The sequence below is a fragment of the Acromyrmex echinatior genome, chromosome 15 (assembly GCF_024713525.1).
Source record: "Acromyrmex echinatior isolate Ae372 chromosome 15, ASM2471352v2, whole genome shotgun sequence".
NCBI lineage: Eukaryota > Metazoa > Arthropoda > Insecta > Hymenoptera > Formicidae > Acromyrmex > Acromyrmex echinatior.
Window position 1 is genome coordinate 2,170,626 of NC_141866.1, and position 18,583 is coordinate 2,189,208.

General features: G+C 36.0%; 1 protein-coding gene across 3 annotated transcripts in view; it reads right to left on the minus strand.

Annotated features, from left to right (window-relative positions):
• LOC105151162 (uncharacterized) overlaps positions 1-18,583 on the minus strand; it is a 303,301-nt gene that overhangs the window by 77,571 nt on the left and 207,147 nt on the right. For all 3 annotated transcript variants that reach the window (XM_087413985.1, XM_087413987.1, XM_087413986.1), the window contains 5 exons: positions 11,841-11,934; positions 11,669-11,761; positions 11,200-11,289; positions 9,170-9,387; positions 8,477-8,615 (listed from right to left, as the gene is read on the minus strand). In XM_087413985.1, coding sequence (XP_087270111.1) covers positions 8,477-8,615; positions 9,170-9,387; positions 11,200-11,289; positions 11,669-11,761; positions 11,841-11,934 — 634 coding nt within the window. The remainder of the gene's footprint in view (positions 1-8,476; positions 8,616-9,169; positions 9,388-11,199; positions 11,290-11,668; positions 11,762-11,840; positions 11,935-18,583) is intronic.

Genomic DNA, 18,583 nt, shown 5'->3' on the forward strand with positions numbered 1-18,583 from the left:
TATATATATAATTTCTTGAATTTGTATTTAATACATATTTAATCAAAAAGTATCTTCCTCTTGATTAAATTCTTTTTAGAAGTATCTTCTTATAATAGGAAAAAAAAATGTTTCAATATCCAGCGTCTTTTAATATAGTTAACATTGTCAATTTTGAATAAGAAATATTTTCTGAAAGCCTTATTCGCAGGCCAAGTTTTTATTAAACATGAATGTCGCTCCTTTACTGCCTTTCAGCGTGGTAATTGGATATTTTTTCAACGGAAATTACACGAGCGAATCAAATTACTTCACTGTTGTAGCGGCTGTTCTTTTTTTGTATAAAGAGATCGAGCAGAAAGGAAAGTCGAGTCCAAGATGAAAATTCCGTATAAGGCGACGAATGTGAATCCACAAATGTCGATACAGTTTTCAGGCGGAAGTTCCACAGACAGCTAGAATACATGTGAGAGGAAGAAAGTCGGCGCTTTTAACGTTTACGAAGAAAAATACGGGAGATTAGCGTATTATGCAAAATACAGTGTGGCCGGAACGTTGCGAAACGTACGATGCGATCATTACGCTCGGGCGTGCGCTTTATTCGCTGTTATTTACTCAGTCCCTTGATCACATCGTGAAAGTCCGCTTTACACGCTCTCGCGCATCATTTCGAGAATTCTCTCTCTCTCTCTCCCCTCTCTCTCTCTGTCAGCACTTCCTTATTAAGATTCATTCTACGGAAATCGCTGGACCATGCATGACGAGAGCGCGACTACCATTATCTCTTGCGCTGGTACATGTAAAAAAAAACTCTTCCAAAAGATGCAATAAACATATAAGGAATAATAATAAATCATTAGAAATGTAACAGAAATATAAAAATCTTGCATCTTTAAAAAAACAAAAAAGAAATTGGAGCATGAAGTAAAATTGCGTTTCCTCAAAGAGAGAAAGATTAAATAAAAATTTCTAGTATTCCATAGTATATAGAATTAAAAAATAAGTAAATTTCATAATATAAATTAATGCTTAATGTTTATCTGTCCTATTCAAATTATGTATCAGATCTAAATTGTGCATTTAAAAGGCATATGTAATCTTTTAAAAAAATGAAATTACATAATATAATCTATGGTAGATCGATTTTTTTGAAAGTTAGGATGTTGAGTCTGAAGGAAAATCAGTTTTTTATTTTCTTGGACACGTGAAGAAGGTAGAAACGATATGGAAGAAAAATGAAAAGCAGAAATTTGCCGTGGAGAGACTCATCTCTCAAACTCACCATCTCGAATCTCGAGCAAAGAGACTTTAATGCGATGTAATCGTCAGTCCGAAGAGCCCTCTAATATCAGCCGCCGTCTCGGACAGACCGATAGTTAGTGGAAAGTGCGGGTAAATGTAAAACGTGACGCGGTTTCAATTCGTCGCACGTAATTGGGTGTAAAAGTCGGTTCACGTCCACGGAAACAAACGAGTCAAACGGAAGGAGAAGATACGGAATTGGCGAGATCTATCGTTTGATCTTCAGAACATGATTTTTTTCTCTTTCTCTCTTCGATTCGTACCAATCTTAAATCTGGAAAGTCTTCTATGTATTACGGTAACATTAACGAAAAACGTGAATTGCGTTGAAGAAACGCATAATAGCCTAGGAAGACAAACGTTACACGAAGAGGGAGGATAAATGAAAGTTCGTTCTTTCAGAAAGCTCGTTTTACTTCTAATACTCGCGTGCATTAGTCTGACATCGATAATAAATCTTTGTTCAAGTCTTTCTGATCATTTGCTACCTTCTATGGTGTACGATCTACTTAATAGACAATTAAATGTGGACAGGCAGTTTCTATTGTTAAAATAAAGTAGAAAGTTATTCCAAAAGTATAGAGTGAAATATAACAAAAAAATACAATGCAAAGTAGAAATTTTATAAACGGAAAGATGCGAAAGATTAGCAAAATCTTCATGGAAGAAATATTATTTTACATCTCTCATTTCTTCTTTTCTTTGATAATTTGATTAAGTAGCTTTATTTATACAAATTATGCTTGTTTTCTCTAGTAATATTATATTAGGTAGCTTTTATATTTATACAAATTATGCTTATAATAGTAAACCGCGTGTATTTTCCTCAACACAGAATAGCTCGTGCCACAAATGTACCGGTGTAAAACTTAACATAGAAATATTTTCAATAAAACGTCACGGTCGACCGCGCGTTTATATATTGTATCGGAAATTTCTCACGTTGGTGGACACACCTTAACACGAAGGTCATATGATACGAGATAAATATTTTAACTCCGTGGAAAATATGAAACTACAACCACGCGCGTGCAAGACGAATAATTCACGATTACTTTCTATGGAACGGTAACGAGAAATAATTTAGTTCTACATATAATAATTTTGTTTGCAATATTTCAAGTCTAAGTACCGAAGATATTTTTTATTTCCTCCTATTGTTTGTTTATATATTGCAATTAATTTATAGAAACTGTCACAAAATGTCTTAATTATCTTTATAGTTTTATATAACATAAAGTTTATTTTTAAGGAAAACCAATATTTTCTCATTAAACAATAAAAATATATTAAGAAATGAGTTTAAAATGAATTTAAAAAATGAGTGAATTTCCTTCTAGATTTTATAACAGTATGACAGTACTGCTATCATTGAATTCCACGTTCTTTATAATAGATAAATGGAAATTATGATGCCATTACGATGATAATGAGCAAAACCGATTTTCGCTTGCCAGGTTTTGGCGATAAGCTAAAGTGCTTTTTCGGCATTGAAAAGATATGACAACTGTGCCATGCTTCGGCTAGACATACTGTTAATTGGACTTGAAGAGAGAGAAAAATATAGAATTAAAAGAAATTCCAAATCTCACCGCTTCATTTTCTCATCAAGTCTCATCTTTTATACTTAAAATAGTTTGAAAATCTTCCGAGTTTGAATTTTACGAATTTTATTGATTTCTATATAAAGATTCCGATCTCCGGGGGAAGGAAAGACTGCTATCGGGACCGTGTCAAAAATCTCGCAGGAGAAGGCTGGTTTGATATTGATGAACGATTCAGCCCACTTTCCCACACACGTATAATAATTCGTACGCGGCCTTCGCTCTCGAGAGGGAGGAACCGGTGTTACGGCAATTAATTCGTACCCGATCGACGCGCCGCTCCGAGCCCTCTTGAGAGCGCTCCTTTTTCCCTGTTCAGATTCTCATCTCCCACCGTCGCTGAGAGACGATGTGCGCTATTTCCGTGAACCAAATACGGCGGTCGGTCAAAGACTGTGAACAGAGAGCGCCGACGCTCACGCGGCGGCGTGAACGATTGATGAGAAATGTCGGACTGGTTTTCTTTCGGATCCTCTTTTGAAGCTCGACTTTAACTAAACGATGACAATCGCACAACAAAGAAACTTAATTACGTGCACCAGCAATATTTTTGATAAATATTTTGTCTTAGCCTAACATAAAAATGCAATGTCATCTTCTTACTGTGTACCGAATATAAATTTTCTGTGTTTTCATATCTATCAAAAAATTTTATCAACGTTTTCTCTTCAGGCACAGGTTCGCAATAAATGTTATTTGTGCAGCAATAGCTGTAGATGTGAGAAAAACCAATTAAATTTACTTTTACTTGTTTATTTTTTGTTCCTTTTTATTTCATTTAAAAAAAACCTATCAATCAGGCCAGTTCTACATTGGTGATTAAAATGGAAAAAGGATGAAGAAGTTCGCATAAGCCTCACAGGTAATTAAAGTAGAATAACGGAATGGACAACGAGATCTTCGCTTCGGGCACTCGCCGTTATTATTATTGTCGTCCATGTTTTTTCTGTCATTCTCCTCCGACAACAAAGCACGCCGATTTTATGGCGATCAAAAGGCACTGCCACTCGCTCGAGATAATCTACTGACCGTCACGGATTAATGTTGTAGAACGAGGAAGAATAATACGTATACTTTTATGTTCTCGAAGAGAACAGATTTGCGCGTGTATGGATCATTTGAAATTAGAACAGTCAATATCATTCTATGACTTGGAGACGAAAAGAAAAAAAAGAGAGAGAAAATAGGTATTGTAACTCATACGTGTAACAGTCATATCAGACCATTGTCGTACTTTATTTAGATTTTTATAACATACTCATCTATTAAGCAACAATACGAGACTTGTTCAAAGTCTCGCAAGAGCTTACGAAATAAAATATTCTCATTTAGCAATGCTGATGAGGCAATTCTGAATATATTTCTTGGTCTCTCTTTCGTACGATCGTGACCATCCGTACGTGAAAGCGAGGTACGGCTGATCGAAGTGCTTCGATCGAACAATTAAACAATTGTTAGGGCTGACCCACTTCTTTGCCAGGACACGTTGTCCTTCCTCGTTGTACGCCACCGTACGTAGCATGGCACTTTCGATCTACCGTAGAGATCGTTCAGCTTAAAATCGTTTGATCGCGTGCGTTCAGTTTATTTGGTAAAACAATTAAATGCAGAGATGTCACCAGCAACATAAATATAATACGTTCGGCAGACGCGCAAAGAAAAGTATAAATTATATATTTAATAATTTTATATATAATATTTTTCTATTACAAATTTTCTCGAAATGTACACGAAGTCTTTAATACACAATTGGCATTAGATTCAGCCTAAATTATTTTGTTACATAAAGTTTTGATATTAATTATTCAAATTATACTATCTGAGAAAACCGAAATGCATCTAAATATTTAGTTACATCAGATAGGAACGTTATATTGTCGAATTCTTAATTGATTCTGACTTCTTTATTCAAGCGTTTTAGATATACCACTCGAGATACTAACGTACTTTAAACCACAAGCATATTAACGTCGCGCTTACGAGGAAATTGTTTCGATTAATAATTAATCAGTTCGATAATGTTGTCTCGTGTTATCGCCTGCGCGATGCTACTCGGTCTTCTTTATTACCACTTGCCGATGATAGATGGATCGATCCAGACGAAGCGTTAAACTACCCATTACTACGCATTCCCGATCGCATCATCGCGTGGTTAATAAGATAATAAGTACCACGCTGGGGATGAATAATCGCGATAGGACGCCCTGGAGCCGCCGGTCTCCACGCGAGTACGTCGCGCGGCGTCGATTAACCACAGCAATAAGGAAGCGTTCACGTCACGGATTAATTGCAAAGCCCCCTTTATAGTTTTCGATGCGAAAGAATGCACTTAGGACGTATTGATTAGTAAGCCGGTACTTCTCGATCGGCATTTCACAACGGTATACACCACGAGAATTCGACGTTGAGATATTTCAATTCCACGCCTGTTTTCCAGTGGACCAAGACATGCAGACAACTTGGAAACGCGTTTCCTTTTACGACCAAAAATCATCGAGGGAAGACGTTATCGATTGATCAAAATTACAATCATGACGTTAAGTAGCGACTTCGTCAAAGTGAAAGTCCGACGGCTGCTGTATTAACGCCGTCGTCAACTCGTCTCGGTTATGTCGGGTGTATACGACTTCACGCAGTCGCGTACACGGGCAGCACGCATCTTGTATCTAATTATCGAGGAATGCTTTGTGCGTGTAGGAAGCCGCGCGCCGACCGGGCTTAACAACTCAGCAGAAGAAAAAGAATCGAGCCCACGAGATTGAGCGGTACACGCACGCACTTATACTTGATACACGTACGACATTTCGGTCAATTTCGCACTCGCGCCGTTTCTTCCTTTTTTTTTCTCTTTGCGGTGGCTTTTAACGAGTGTTAAAGAATATATTATCAAGAGATAATTCGGCGACCTGAAAAAAATGCGGAACTTGATAATTCCGAAAAGAAGAGATTAAAAGAACATTAATTCGACCTACGTTCGAATTAATGTCTCCTATAATTCTTCTTTTATAACTTCAATTTTTTTTAATCACCAACATAATTCAAGAATCATGGATGTATTTATTCAATTCTGAGAAGAAAAATAACATTGCTGCTCTTTCAGTGACAATTGTGCACTGAATCAATTAGACAGTTTATTAAATATCCGCAAAGGTGTGTGTCTTTGGACGTTTCGAATTTTTTAAATTAAAAACTGGGAACGCAAAGTGGAAGTAAAGACTATATTTATGAGCAATCTCTTTTCTCTTTAGCACTAATCTGATCTTGTAATTTCGACGAATGTTGTTCCCCATGTTGATAGTTTTGGACGTCTTGATGACGGAGGAATATGAAAAAATGGTGAAAATTATAGACCCGAGTATCGTGAACCGCCCAGGTCATTCATTCACACTCGGGTTCCCAAAGGGAACCAAAGGGCGGGCCATGCTTTACGTTCCCGTGATGGATAATTAATAATTATAAAGCGATCAAGGGAAGGGTGGCATTTATGCGATCCGCCACGGTAATTTCCGATTCGCTTGTGCACGAAAGATGTGAATTCGTGGCAACCTCGATTTTGTTTCACCCTAGAGGGCTCGTTAAGAAGAAGAGAAACTGCATACATGTGCATAAAATCATGATTAGATGACGGTTCATTTAGTGCAATGCAAACCCACGGAAAATCATGCATGCATCTTGCATGTAAAAATGAACAAAAATTTCTAACGTTATCATATATAATTATTAAAGAAAGATCGTCAATATGTTTCACGAGATAATTTTCAATAATTCAAGATTTATCCAGAAAGAAATGTATAATCCACATAAATGCATAAAAACACATGTATTACAAGAAATAAAAAGAAAAAAATAGACATTTTAAGAGAAATGCATATTGTGTGAAATGTATGTTATAAATATCACTTTTCTACCAACATACTGTATTGAGAAAAATTGGAAATTTGAAAGTTTGTAATAAAGATGTCGAACAATACATCGTTCCTCGACCATTCTCCATTCTAGACCGTTTATCGATTCGCGCGATCCTGCCATCGTATTATCGATTATACTCGGACGCGTTGGTAACGCCAATCACGTCCCCAGACTCGGTCGTCATTATGGAAATAGTGAGTGTAATGCGTCGGGGAGGCAGATGATTGCGCGCGTTCGCCGATCTTCGTGGCATCTAATACGAGGAAAACGCGTTAACATGCGTGTTTGCTTTAGGCATTTCTTGGAATCAGCGATCGAACAACTACTCAGCTGAAATTGCTGAAGAAATCATCAAGTGTAATTTTATATTAAATGTTTTCGTTTAACTAAGTTTAGTCCTTAAATCTTTTGTCAGAAAAAAATAAAATTCAAACGCAATTAAGAATCTATCTTTGTTGATAATAAGACATGTATACGCAAATAATGATAGATATTAAAGGAAATTATTTTTCTAGATAAATAATAAATTATAAATAAATATCGCGTAAAATCAAGCTATTCTCGATAATGAAAGAGCTGGATTCTCTCAATAGCACTGACAAAGCTGCATCGTATTTGCGAAGGACCAAGGAATAACAAATCGGCGATGTTCGTTGGCGAGACTAACGCTCCGCAAAAGATCGATGAGAGATCGAATGTCAACACGAGAGATCGTTCGACGGCTAGGTATACAGCACTGAGATTTTCGAAGCGAAAGTTCGTTCGTGGAAGTGAAGATAGGGAGCCCTTTGTGCGTCTTCCATTGTCGACTGAGGGAGGCTGACTGGCTGAATTCAATGCAAGTCGTGCACGAAAGAGTGGCCATACGCGGCTCAAAGGGAGGATAGTCCGTGTATACAAGACAGTATAAGCATTGCGTGCAATAACTTCGGTGTAATCGTCGAGAAACGAGTTAGGAGAGCGGCCATGTATGGAAGACTTTCATACGCACGCGGAATAACAAACCACGTAGCAATCGATAATCTTCTAGTTCAAGGCTGCATCAACGTATAAACAACGCTCATAATTGACGTGCTAATCTAAATTCTTTCAATGCTATTCTTTATTATATGTGGACAAATACATTTGAATTATAAAAGTAGAGCAATTAATTTTTTTTTCACTAGATACACAGAAAGAACGATCTTGCTGAAGTATTTAAAAATTTAGCTAGATACAAATCCGAAAACGATTTTGTTGGATCAAAATAATTACGTAAGAATCTCAAGTATAATGAGCAATGCTGCAAAAGCATTTAACATTCTAGTAACCAGTTTGAGTGTTCTACCTAATTATTTTGATCATCCAACAAAATTATTTTTATATTCCTATATAGTTAAATTTTTCGATACTTCAGCAAAACCTTTCCGTGTAATTATTACATGTATAAATATCCCGTATTTGAAAATCTTAATCTTATGATATCTTCCTCTCTCACACATCTATTCCGTTAAAACAAATATGCCGTTATTGCATCGGATATATGACACGATCGGTCTATAATCTTTTCTGACTCCCATGATAGCAACATCGAGGCTAATGTTAATCAGATAGGCTAGCGTTTCGGTACGGATTAGCCAGTTTGCGAGTGAGGAAGATTTACAAGACTTCACGGACGACATATTAATTTACGTAAAACTTACCTCGTGTGCTTGATCCTCGATGCTCCGCAGAACCGCGAGATTGCGGATAGTCGCGCGTCGCGACTCGAACGATGACTCCAGCCTGGTGGCAGTCTTACCCACCTCCTCCACCAGTCTTCGGGCTCGTTTCACCGACAATCTAGAAAGATAAAAAGGAACCGTGATCATGACGCACCGTTAGGAATCCGCGTGGCCGTCTCTTCATGTACAAACGATCGAACCCTAACCACGAACGAAGGTCAAGATGCAAATCGGAATTAAATGTTTCATCGACTAACGTGTTTCGTTATCTTCGCATTAAAATGTCCTTCGTTGATACATGTTTCATAAATATACAGGAATCAAAGAAAGCTCAATGTAATCTGCACTCTCAATCAATCTAAACAGCTTTTCAAATTTAATGCCTCCTTAATCAAAAGAAGAAATCATTTGCATAATGAATAGATAATAGGTCGATGTTACAAAGTAACATTAGTATAACAATGTTATACTAATTATTAATTAGAATCAACACGGTTAAAAAAGAAAAAAATTGAAACATCAATATTTTGTTTATAGAAAATTATGTTATGCGAGTAATCAAGAAATCATTTTTTAACAAAAACATAAGTGTGACAAAAAAAGTTTTATCTGTGAAATCTAAAAGAAACAGATCCTTTCTTGCGCGATCAATGTAAAAATAAAAAATTCTACCTAACGTGCTCAATGTATAGAAGGGGGACCGCACGTTCCTCGAGTGCGGCGATGGCCTCTTCGGCATCTCTAGACGTTCTTCTCAATGTGGGGTCCGTGAGGAGCCGACCGAGAGGCGTCAAAGTGCCAGACAGGCTTGTACATTCCTTCAGGTCCGACATTTCGAGGGCTAATCTGCGACCAGCCGATTGCCACTCCGTCATGAGGCTGTCGTATTCCTACGGGAAATCAAAATACCGATCATGGCGAAATGATGTCTATCTACTTCTCGCGATCTAGTGAAATGTCCTTCATCGGCAACCGGTATCCAGGAGGAATGCCAGCGACGTAGAAGTAGACATGTCTAATACGGCGATTGCGCGATTCAATGAACCGTAATCGATCAATCATTGCAAACCTTACGGGGAATACATTGTTTAAAGAAGTACGTAATGAATGACGCATATCTGTTGCACGTAGAACAAATACGTCGAACTATTATCTCGATAATTTCTTAGCTCCAAGTGCCCGTTCGAATCGCTCCAATCACGTGCACACAAATACCAATCGCATTAGATCAACTCGCGATGAATATGGCGCATGTTCGGAATAGCGATTGATATCGATTTCCGACACAATTAATTTAATACTGCATTTATATATCAAGTTCTAGACGTATCTTTGTGACAAGATATATTAATTTTAACTGATATAAAGTCAAGATTACAGAAACGTAAAAATTAGATTATCAGTACTACCTTTCATATTTATCGTAAATAAAAAAAGAAAAATTTTGTGTGTGTGTGTGTGTGTGTAAAGTATGTAATATTATGTAAAGTATTCAATTATTATACAGGTTATAATTACAAATCCAACCGATATCTTAATTTTGTGAAATTGTCCAGCAGATTAATCAATCTCATAATAATCGATCTCCAAGTATAAATCCATTATCTCCGGAGATAATCAATGGCTAAATTTCTATCATGGTAGTATTGTAGGACGGCTCGACAACTGTAGAATAAATTCGGACGATGCAGAATTATTAATTACAGAAGATAATTACCCCGCATTCTCGTCAAATATATTTTTAATTTCTTTTTCTCATCACAACTTTCGATTAATAATTGATTATTACCCGATTTCACCAATCTTCCTCAACTTTTTATTAACTTTTTTTATTAACGAACATAAAATTAATAACTCATGATTAAAAATTAAAGTAGCATTAAATTTTATTAGCTTTCGTAAAAGATATAATAACATCTTCATTAAACTCGATTTAAAACAATTTAAATGTCTTTAAGAAAATTAAATCCCAAAGAATAAGTAAAGAAAAGAAAAATATATACAAGATATAATTTTGTTTCAAGAAAATGATTAAAAAATTGTAATAATTAGAATGTAAACACGATAATGTGAAGTACTGATTAATTAATAATACTAGTCAGTACCACTATCGAGCAATAAATCGACATTCATTGCGAAAGACTGAAATAAGCAGATCGATACCATTATTTCGTTCGAGCGACTTCCAGCTATTTATTTCATTAAATTTGCCGAATCATCATCATGATGTTGAGCTGATCGAAGCGGCTTACCGTTGATTGACATTGAACGACAAATTGCGATAACAATTTGTCGCGAGATTTACACTATCGAATTGTTTATTTACATTTGCAAGCATGGCTTTCGCTTATTTTACATAATATATAAACTATTATTATTATATAATACATTATTATATAATATAATGTATATACTATATTATATAATATATTATATAATATATTAGGTGTTGGAATTAATTCGTAGCGTTTTTTAATGAAAGAATGTTATTTATTTCACATGAGCATTAAAAAATACATTAATGAAAGTACTTCCCATCACTTGTAAAACGCTACGAATTAATTCCAACACCTAATATTATTATGTAATAGTGTATAAATTATTTTATGAGAACATTTTATGTTCTCTTTAATGTTCGTTATTTCAATTAAATTGATGCAATATCGATGCGATTTAAGTATTCACTGTGAAGATATAATTACCTTATAAAAAGCGATCCATTGCATCTGGTCGTGATTTTCTTCTCGTCTGGGAATATACTTTGCGAGAATGGCATCATTCACGATGACGGTCTGAAAGGGAACATTTATGGCTAATTATGTCCCGATAGCATTCAATGATCATACTTATGGGACTGTAAAGTACGTTTGTCGCAAATACTAAGCTTTAGCTTTTTGTAGCAATATTCGTTTCGTCTCGACAAAGGAGAGAAATGTCACAATGGAAACCGTGAAGCTATAATACACCAAGCGACACAATTCCGATACGAAACGCACGTGCGGACGCTTAAGAAGCCAAATATAATACACCGTGGAAACTGGATCAGTACAACGTACAATGAACATAGGAAGACAAAAACGACAAGCGATTGAAAGTGATTACTTTCTTGCCTGCGGGAAGGTGCGTTCAATGCCGTTCGAGGGTTTAATTGTTCTTTGATATTAAACTCACCTGGACCTTACTGAGAGGTAAGAGAGATTCAATCAGGCCATCCGTTGTTGCGGCATTTCGAAGCACGAGAGTCTGAACCACGTTGACTCTGCCCTATAAAGGCAAGAATTGCGCGTGATTTCCATGACGGTTTCACAATAAAATTTTCATTCGCCCGCGAAATTATTCTTACCTGCAACAGGACCACTACTTCGTCTATAAACTCCAGACTCTCTTTAGAATCGCCGCGTATGAAAATAGTGAAGCCATCTTTTGTGCAGTCGGAGCTGAAAAATTAAAAATAGAAATCAAATATTAATTTACAAGCGTAGAAAGTGTAATGGAATTATTTCTTGCTGAATTATACAAACATTATGGAAAGAATAATTTTTGGAAACATCTAAAAATTTAACTAAATATAATAATTTTATTGGACTAGCTAAATTTTTAGATATTTCAGTAAAAAAAACCGTTCTTTCCGTGTTTATCAGAATAAAATCGTCATTATTATATCTTTACTCTTGAATAACTTTCCAATGATATTATTAAATAAATATTTTCAAAAAATAGGAACATGAATTTTCACTTATATAACAATATAATTGGAAGTTAGCTCTACGTAACATTATCATTACATCTAAAAATAACCGTTATACGTGTCCATCATTTCGTACATTAGCCGGACAGCCTGCACTCGGCGGTGTTTTCGAGTGCTTATCGAAACTCCATCGTACACAAGTGCATCGATCCATATTTACAAACGTCGAATTTCCTAAGCAAATATTATTGCTTCCGACGAGAAATTCCCTGTGCACACGTGAATTACTGCTCGTCGCACACGTATTGCAAGATATCCTCACATGTATTGTGCTACGATTTCTCCTTCCCATCATCATGCCGCAAATGAAACGTGTCATTCGTTGCAGTGACGCTTTTATAAAACGACGTACACGTGCAGCGCCAGCAAGACATGCCTCGTTATGTATTTTAATCGACATATCGTTTCTCACGATCACCATTCGCGCTCAATGGATTAAGTTTAAGACGGAGCGCTTAAATCACAGAAATCACAGCTGGTGTACTCTCGATTTGACATTGTCGAGAGTTTGATTTGTGTTATATCTTGTAAACACGAATAATAATTTTAAAAACTATTAATTCTATATTAAATTATGTTTCTGATAACATTATACCTTATATCTCAATTATCAAAATAATTATATAGGAAACTTAAGCATGAAAAGCAATACTGACAAACATTTTAAAAGACTTGTTATAGTGTCAAAGAGCAACATTGTCACTATAATAAATTTTGATATTCCAGCAACCAATTCTATATAATAATTGTTATATAAGCATTTTTTTTATAGTCCAACAAAATTATTTTTAAATCCATATCCAAATTAAATTTTTAGACATACTTCAAAACTGTTCTTTTCTTGTAAACAGTAATAAAAGGTTAATATCAAAGCAATCAATTTTCAATCGTATTCTCATGGAAATGAGCATTATATCGCTACCACTGATGTGAATACTTTTGTACTACCTTTGTACTATTGCACTAAGAAAACTTATACATTTTAAGTGACTCGTTATAGTGTCAAAGGGCAACATTGTCGCTGTAATAAATGATTGTATGTATCTGGCCAATACCTATAAGAACTATAATACGATAAAAGATCGCGTCTTCATAAACAGTAGCTAAAAATGCGCGTAAGCGCAATTTCAGACGGCTAAACGTACCCAGTTGTATCAGATATCGTAAATAGCATTAAGTTATGACACGTGGGTGGTTGACATTAAGCATGCAGCGTTTCTCACGCGGCTCTCATGGCACTCACACTCCTCTCTCGTCCTTCTCGCGTATACTGTAATCACGTTCCTCTGCACAATACAGTGGTGCAGTGTTTAGGGCACAATACTGAGCTTTGTATGCACCACTTATATCTTGCGGTCTATCCTAAATCGTCATCAGCGCGACAGGCTACGCGTCGAGCACGACGTACATTTCTGTTCCCCGTGCTTGTACTTCCGGTTGCAGGCTGCTCCTTAACTTCTCTGTCGCGATACACCAAACTCCTCGATCATACATTATCGGCGAGAGAGAGAGAGAGCGGTTAAGGGGACGCCTATGCAACGTTTCGTGACAACCTTCTCAAATTGCAACTGCGCGACTGAGACTTTCGACTGCGTTGCACGTTGCTACTCCCCGTAAAATTCGATAGTGCAAATCATACAGTCAGCCACGAGTCGATGGAGCGGGAACGACCTGTGGGAGTGATAGCGCATAAGATAAAATCAAATCGCCGGTTCTGACTTCCTATCGTTACACGTCCATTATGAAGTCACGGCGAAGGTAACCTTCGAACCGCGAAAGATCATATTTCCGGATTTCAGTTCAGTGAAATATTAGGAATGATAAATCTTCAACAAACTGTGTCCTATCGTGTTGACTACGAAAATTCAATATATTAATCTTTATGATTGATTTTTGGTAATGACTGATTGTTTTAATTTATCTACTGTACAGTATCAGGCTGCTCCTCGCCCTGATGGACTGCAAGGTTCACGAAACGTTGGCATTCCAAGAATGGATCTAGACATGGAGAAAACCCGCGAAACACACAACAGTTATATCTACTGATTATTTCAAGCTATTTTTTAATTTTTTTTCTTATGAAAGAAATATTAAACGAACAGAAATAAATATTAGGCAAGGACTTAAGTCGATTTGTGTGTGCACTTTATAAAAAAATTTTTTTTTACATTTTTACTTCGATGAAAATAAATTGTTTGATATTATTTCTTAACCAGTTATCGTTAGTGTTTACCACGCGTGTATTCTCCCGGATGTGGCTCAGTTATTCGCGCGTATTCTCCGTTTTACCGCACGATGATAGATAAGAGGACGGGATCGAACCACCCTTCCTCATCGTAATCATCGCGCGTCTATTATCGAACCGGCCGTTTCCATGTAACCGTAATGGCACGTACCCGCGGATTTAACGGTGCGGAACAGTCAGATCACAGCGGTCGTTCGTTCCCTAGAATCAGCGATCTTGTTGATAAGTAAATCACTTTGATTTCGCCGAGTTAACGTCACGCGACAGCTCACGATTGCGACGCCCACGTCTCGCCTCGCTCGGGGCGTCGGATTCATCAGCGCGTGGTATAATCGCCACGGCTTTTGACATATGATGGATATAGGCGTTAGCGAGCACGCGTTACAACGTTTCTCGTTCCTCCTGTGCGATGCGATTATGCGATTCCACGGCAAGAACAAGAATGAGATCGATAAGATGGATCCTGAAAAGGCTGTGTCGACACTGATCGCCGTTAGCGCGCTTGACAGTTAGTGCTTCGCCTAAATTACACGTCCCACACGTCGAGAGAGCTAATGAAAGGATGCTGCGATATAAGATTTGTCGCTGACCGAGAAGATCCCGTTGCAAGAAGCCGAGCGGGTGCACGTTTCCTTTCGTAATAGCGTTGGATGGTGCTTCCAAGCTAGCGGAAGTCAATGTCACTGGTGACGCGTGAAACAGCTCAAGGACTTTAATTATGATTGCATATCCAAGATTATTGAGATGAATTGGTGGCCTTTACTAATTGAATTGAGAGGAATTAATTTACCATTAATTTCTACTTTCTAAATGACAATTCGACGGTTTAATAGCGAGCGCTAATACATCAAGTATTTTAATATATGGCATTGAACTAATGATTGAAATAAATATAAAGCTCATTTAGAACTGAAACAATTCCTTCACACGGAATTATTTCAGCATTAAAGATCGAAACTTGATCGCTTTTATTTTTTAATTGTTGTGTGTCCCCATCGCGATTTAATGTTATACATTAATACACTGAGAAACAAATGTTATTGATTTAATTAAAATTACGGGCTGTCACTGACATAAGTAATTAATTCATATATATTTTTATTGACAAAAAGGCCTTGATTATTGAAATAATAATTTGTAATTATTTTATTTAACTGAATCAATAGCATTTTTTTCTCAGTGTATTATTATAAATAAAAGCTTTTATAAGAATTATTGTATTTTTCGAAAGAATTTACCGTTGATGAATGCATTTAGCAGTCCGTAATAGCTCTGTATGATTTTCGACTTTTAATTCAAATCCTTGAACTTTATAAATTTCTACTTATAATCCGAAAATTATTGTAAATAAAACATACATTGGCATTTAAAATAAATTGAAATGTTAACTGAGTATATAGATGCAATATTATAATACAAAAGAAAACGATTTTAAAGTATTTAAAAATTTAGCTAGATACAGATTTGAAAATAATTTTGTTAGACCATCAAAATAATTATGTAAACTGCTGAAATGTCAAAACTTTTTACAGCATTACTCATCATGCTCGAGTTTCCTACATAATTATTTCGATGGTCCAACAAAATTATTTTTAAATCTACCTAAATGTTTAGATATTTCAGCAAAATCATTCTTTCATGTAGCTAATGGAAAAAAATTTTCAAGAATCAACTGTGTCCTCCCAGAAAAAACCTTTCGCGTTTAGCACTATCGATCTAGATTCCCAGTGGAATCGGCATCGCATTCGATATCGCGAGTTCGTCGTGTGTAAAGTACCTAGAAATGTGAATCTAGCCAATTTTGTCCTTTTTTATTGGCTTGATAAAAAATAACGGAATCAATCAGATGATGATTAAACACTGTAAAAAAATTAAAAAACAAATATATGAACACCTCATACAATTGTGTAAGTGCACGTATAAATGCACGTGTATGTGTAATGTGCACATCCATATACGTACGCCATTTTTAATCAAACTAGATGATTGGCCAGACTCTTACTTCTAAGGACTCTACATCGTACGTGCGCATCGTGCTGCGCTGCAGAGGAGTCTGAAACCACGTTCGCGTCCTGGGTGGGCAAAGGTTGTCGAACAGAGAGGCCGCGTCACGACTGACTGTCGAGTCGCGATTGACGCTGGAGGAATATTCCGGCACAACGTGTGCTTGATAGTGCAACAGCGATAATTTCGTGTCCTGGGGCGGCCACACGAATGACATTTTTACCGAGGTGCACGCAATTCGACGTTGATCGTCGTCGGCTCCGCGTGTTACTATCGCGACATAAAACTTCTTTCCTCGCGAAATGAGAGAAAATGCTTACACGACACCCGGAAACAGCGCCGAACAAACGTGAATTATATTATAGAAATATCTAACTGCTATAACTTCGAGAAACCACTTTTCCCTACCATGGTGAATTCGATTAAGCCTACAAAATGCCGAAGCTTCATTCTGATGCTTAGTCACGAGCCATAAAGTTTAGATAAATGTAATAGTTAACGTTAGTACGTCGTCGGCCGCGATACCTTCGACAACGATGATCACCACGAGGACAGTACATATGTAGCTAAAACTATTGGTATTTAGACACTTAATTCGACAGAACCGTGTTCCTCCGGTAAATATCTAATCTTTGAGGATAGTTGATTTGTTATTATGTTTCTATGTAATCTGAGGATAAATTAAAACAAGGAAGCGACATGTCACTGATTATAAATATGTATACATATAAATAATATTTTTTATCATTTAAAAGAGAAATTTCTATATATCACTTTTTATTAATTTATATTAATTTATATTATATCAAACGTGATAAATCGTACTGAAATAGTGAATCTTAGAATGCTGTTGATACGTGAATTTTATATGCGTGAGCGAGATCATTGAATGTCTTCAGTGAGTCCAATTTGTTATGCTAAAAATTAAGAAACATGCTTTTAAAAATTCTCCATATATCAGTTTGGACTTTTTGATGGTCAATATTATTATAAATAACTGGGAGTATGATTTCAATTTTTAAGCAGTTTTTTTATATTATTATATATTTTATTTAAGTGTATGAGGACATACACATACAATTGGACTATGTATTCTATATCATTTCAAGATTGAGTTTGATAGTGTGTTTATATTTTCTTTCCTTTTAAGTTAATAATTATGTTTGTGTTCATACAAGATCTAGATTATAAATACCTTATTATCGAAAACGCAAAATGTACGAGAAACTTGTATTACATTAATTAATAGTGACCTATTTCCTTGTATGTAAAATTTACATATCGATAGCAATAATCACGAATGATCGAATTTCGGAACTTTAAAGGGACGACGAACTCGTAGAAAGTCGAGAAGTCGAGCTCGACGTAAGTAGAACATTCATCCGCGGATGGCAGCGGATCGTGCGAACTGACACTAAAAACGAGGAGACCTATATTCTTAATACTGTTCTAATGCTGCTAATAGTGCACTAACGAGTGTGTAAATACCGCCGGTATTTAAACGTTACATGATGGTTTTACGACGCTAATACACCGCTATCAAGAATCCAATTGCGCAAAACTCACATGACTCTTCTCATCGAGAAAATAAAAGGGATAATGATATATTTAAGCATAAAAAAAATAATAAATCTTTATGCCCAATAAAAAGGGACATATATGCAGCCAGGATCATATTTTATACGTAAATAAATTTAAGTGAATGTACATGAAGAACCAATGGGTCATAATTTCCATAAAAACATGCGATTACAGTAATAAAACGGACTGTGTTTTCACTCAGAATTTATTTTGTTTCTATTAATTATTTCAAACTTATTCTATTATACATAAAACATTATAAAATCGGTAGATCAATTAATGTTTTTGTTCTTAAAAATTTCAATTCTTTGAGCTTTATTATTAGTTACAAGTAACAACACAAAATAACTCACTCTAGATAATTCAGGTAATCCGACAACAAAGACAAAAAACCCTTGTTTCCTCTTCATTATCGATGAACTTTGAAAGTCGACATGGAATGCTTCAATTATGTACTCAAAAATCTCAGGAAACATAAATATTTATCGATAACACTAAAAGGTTTACG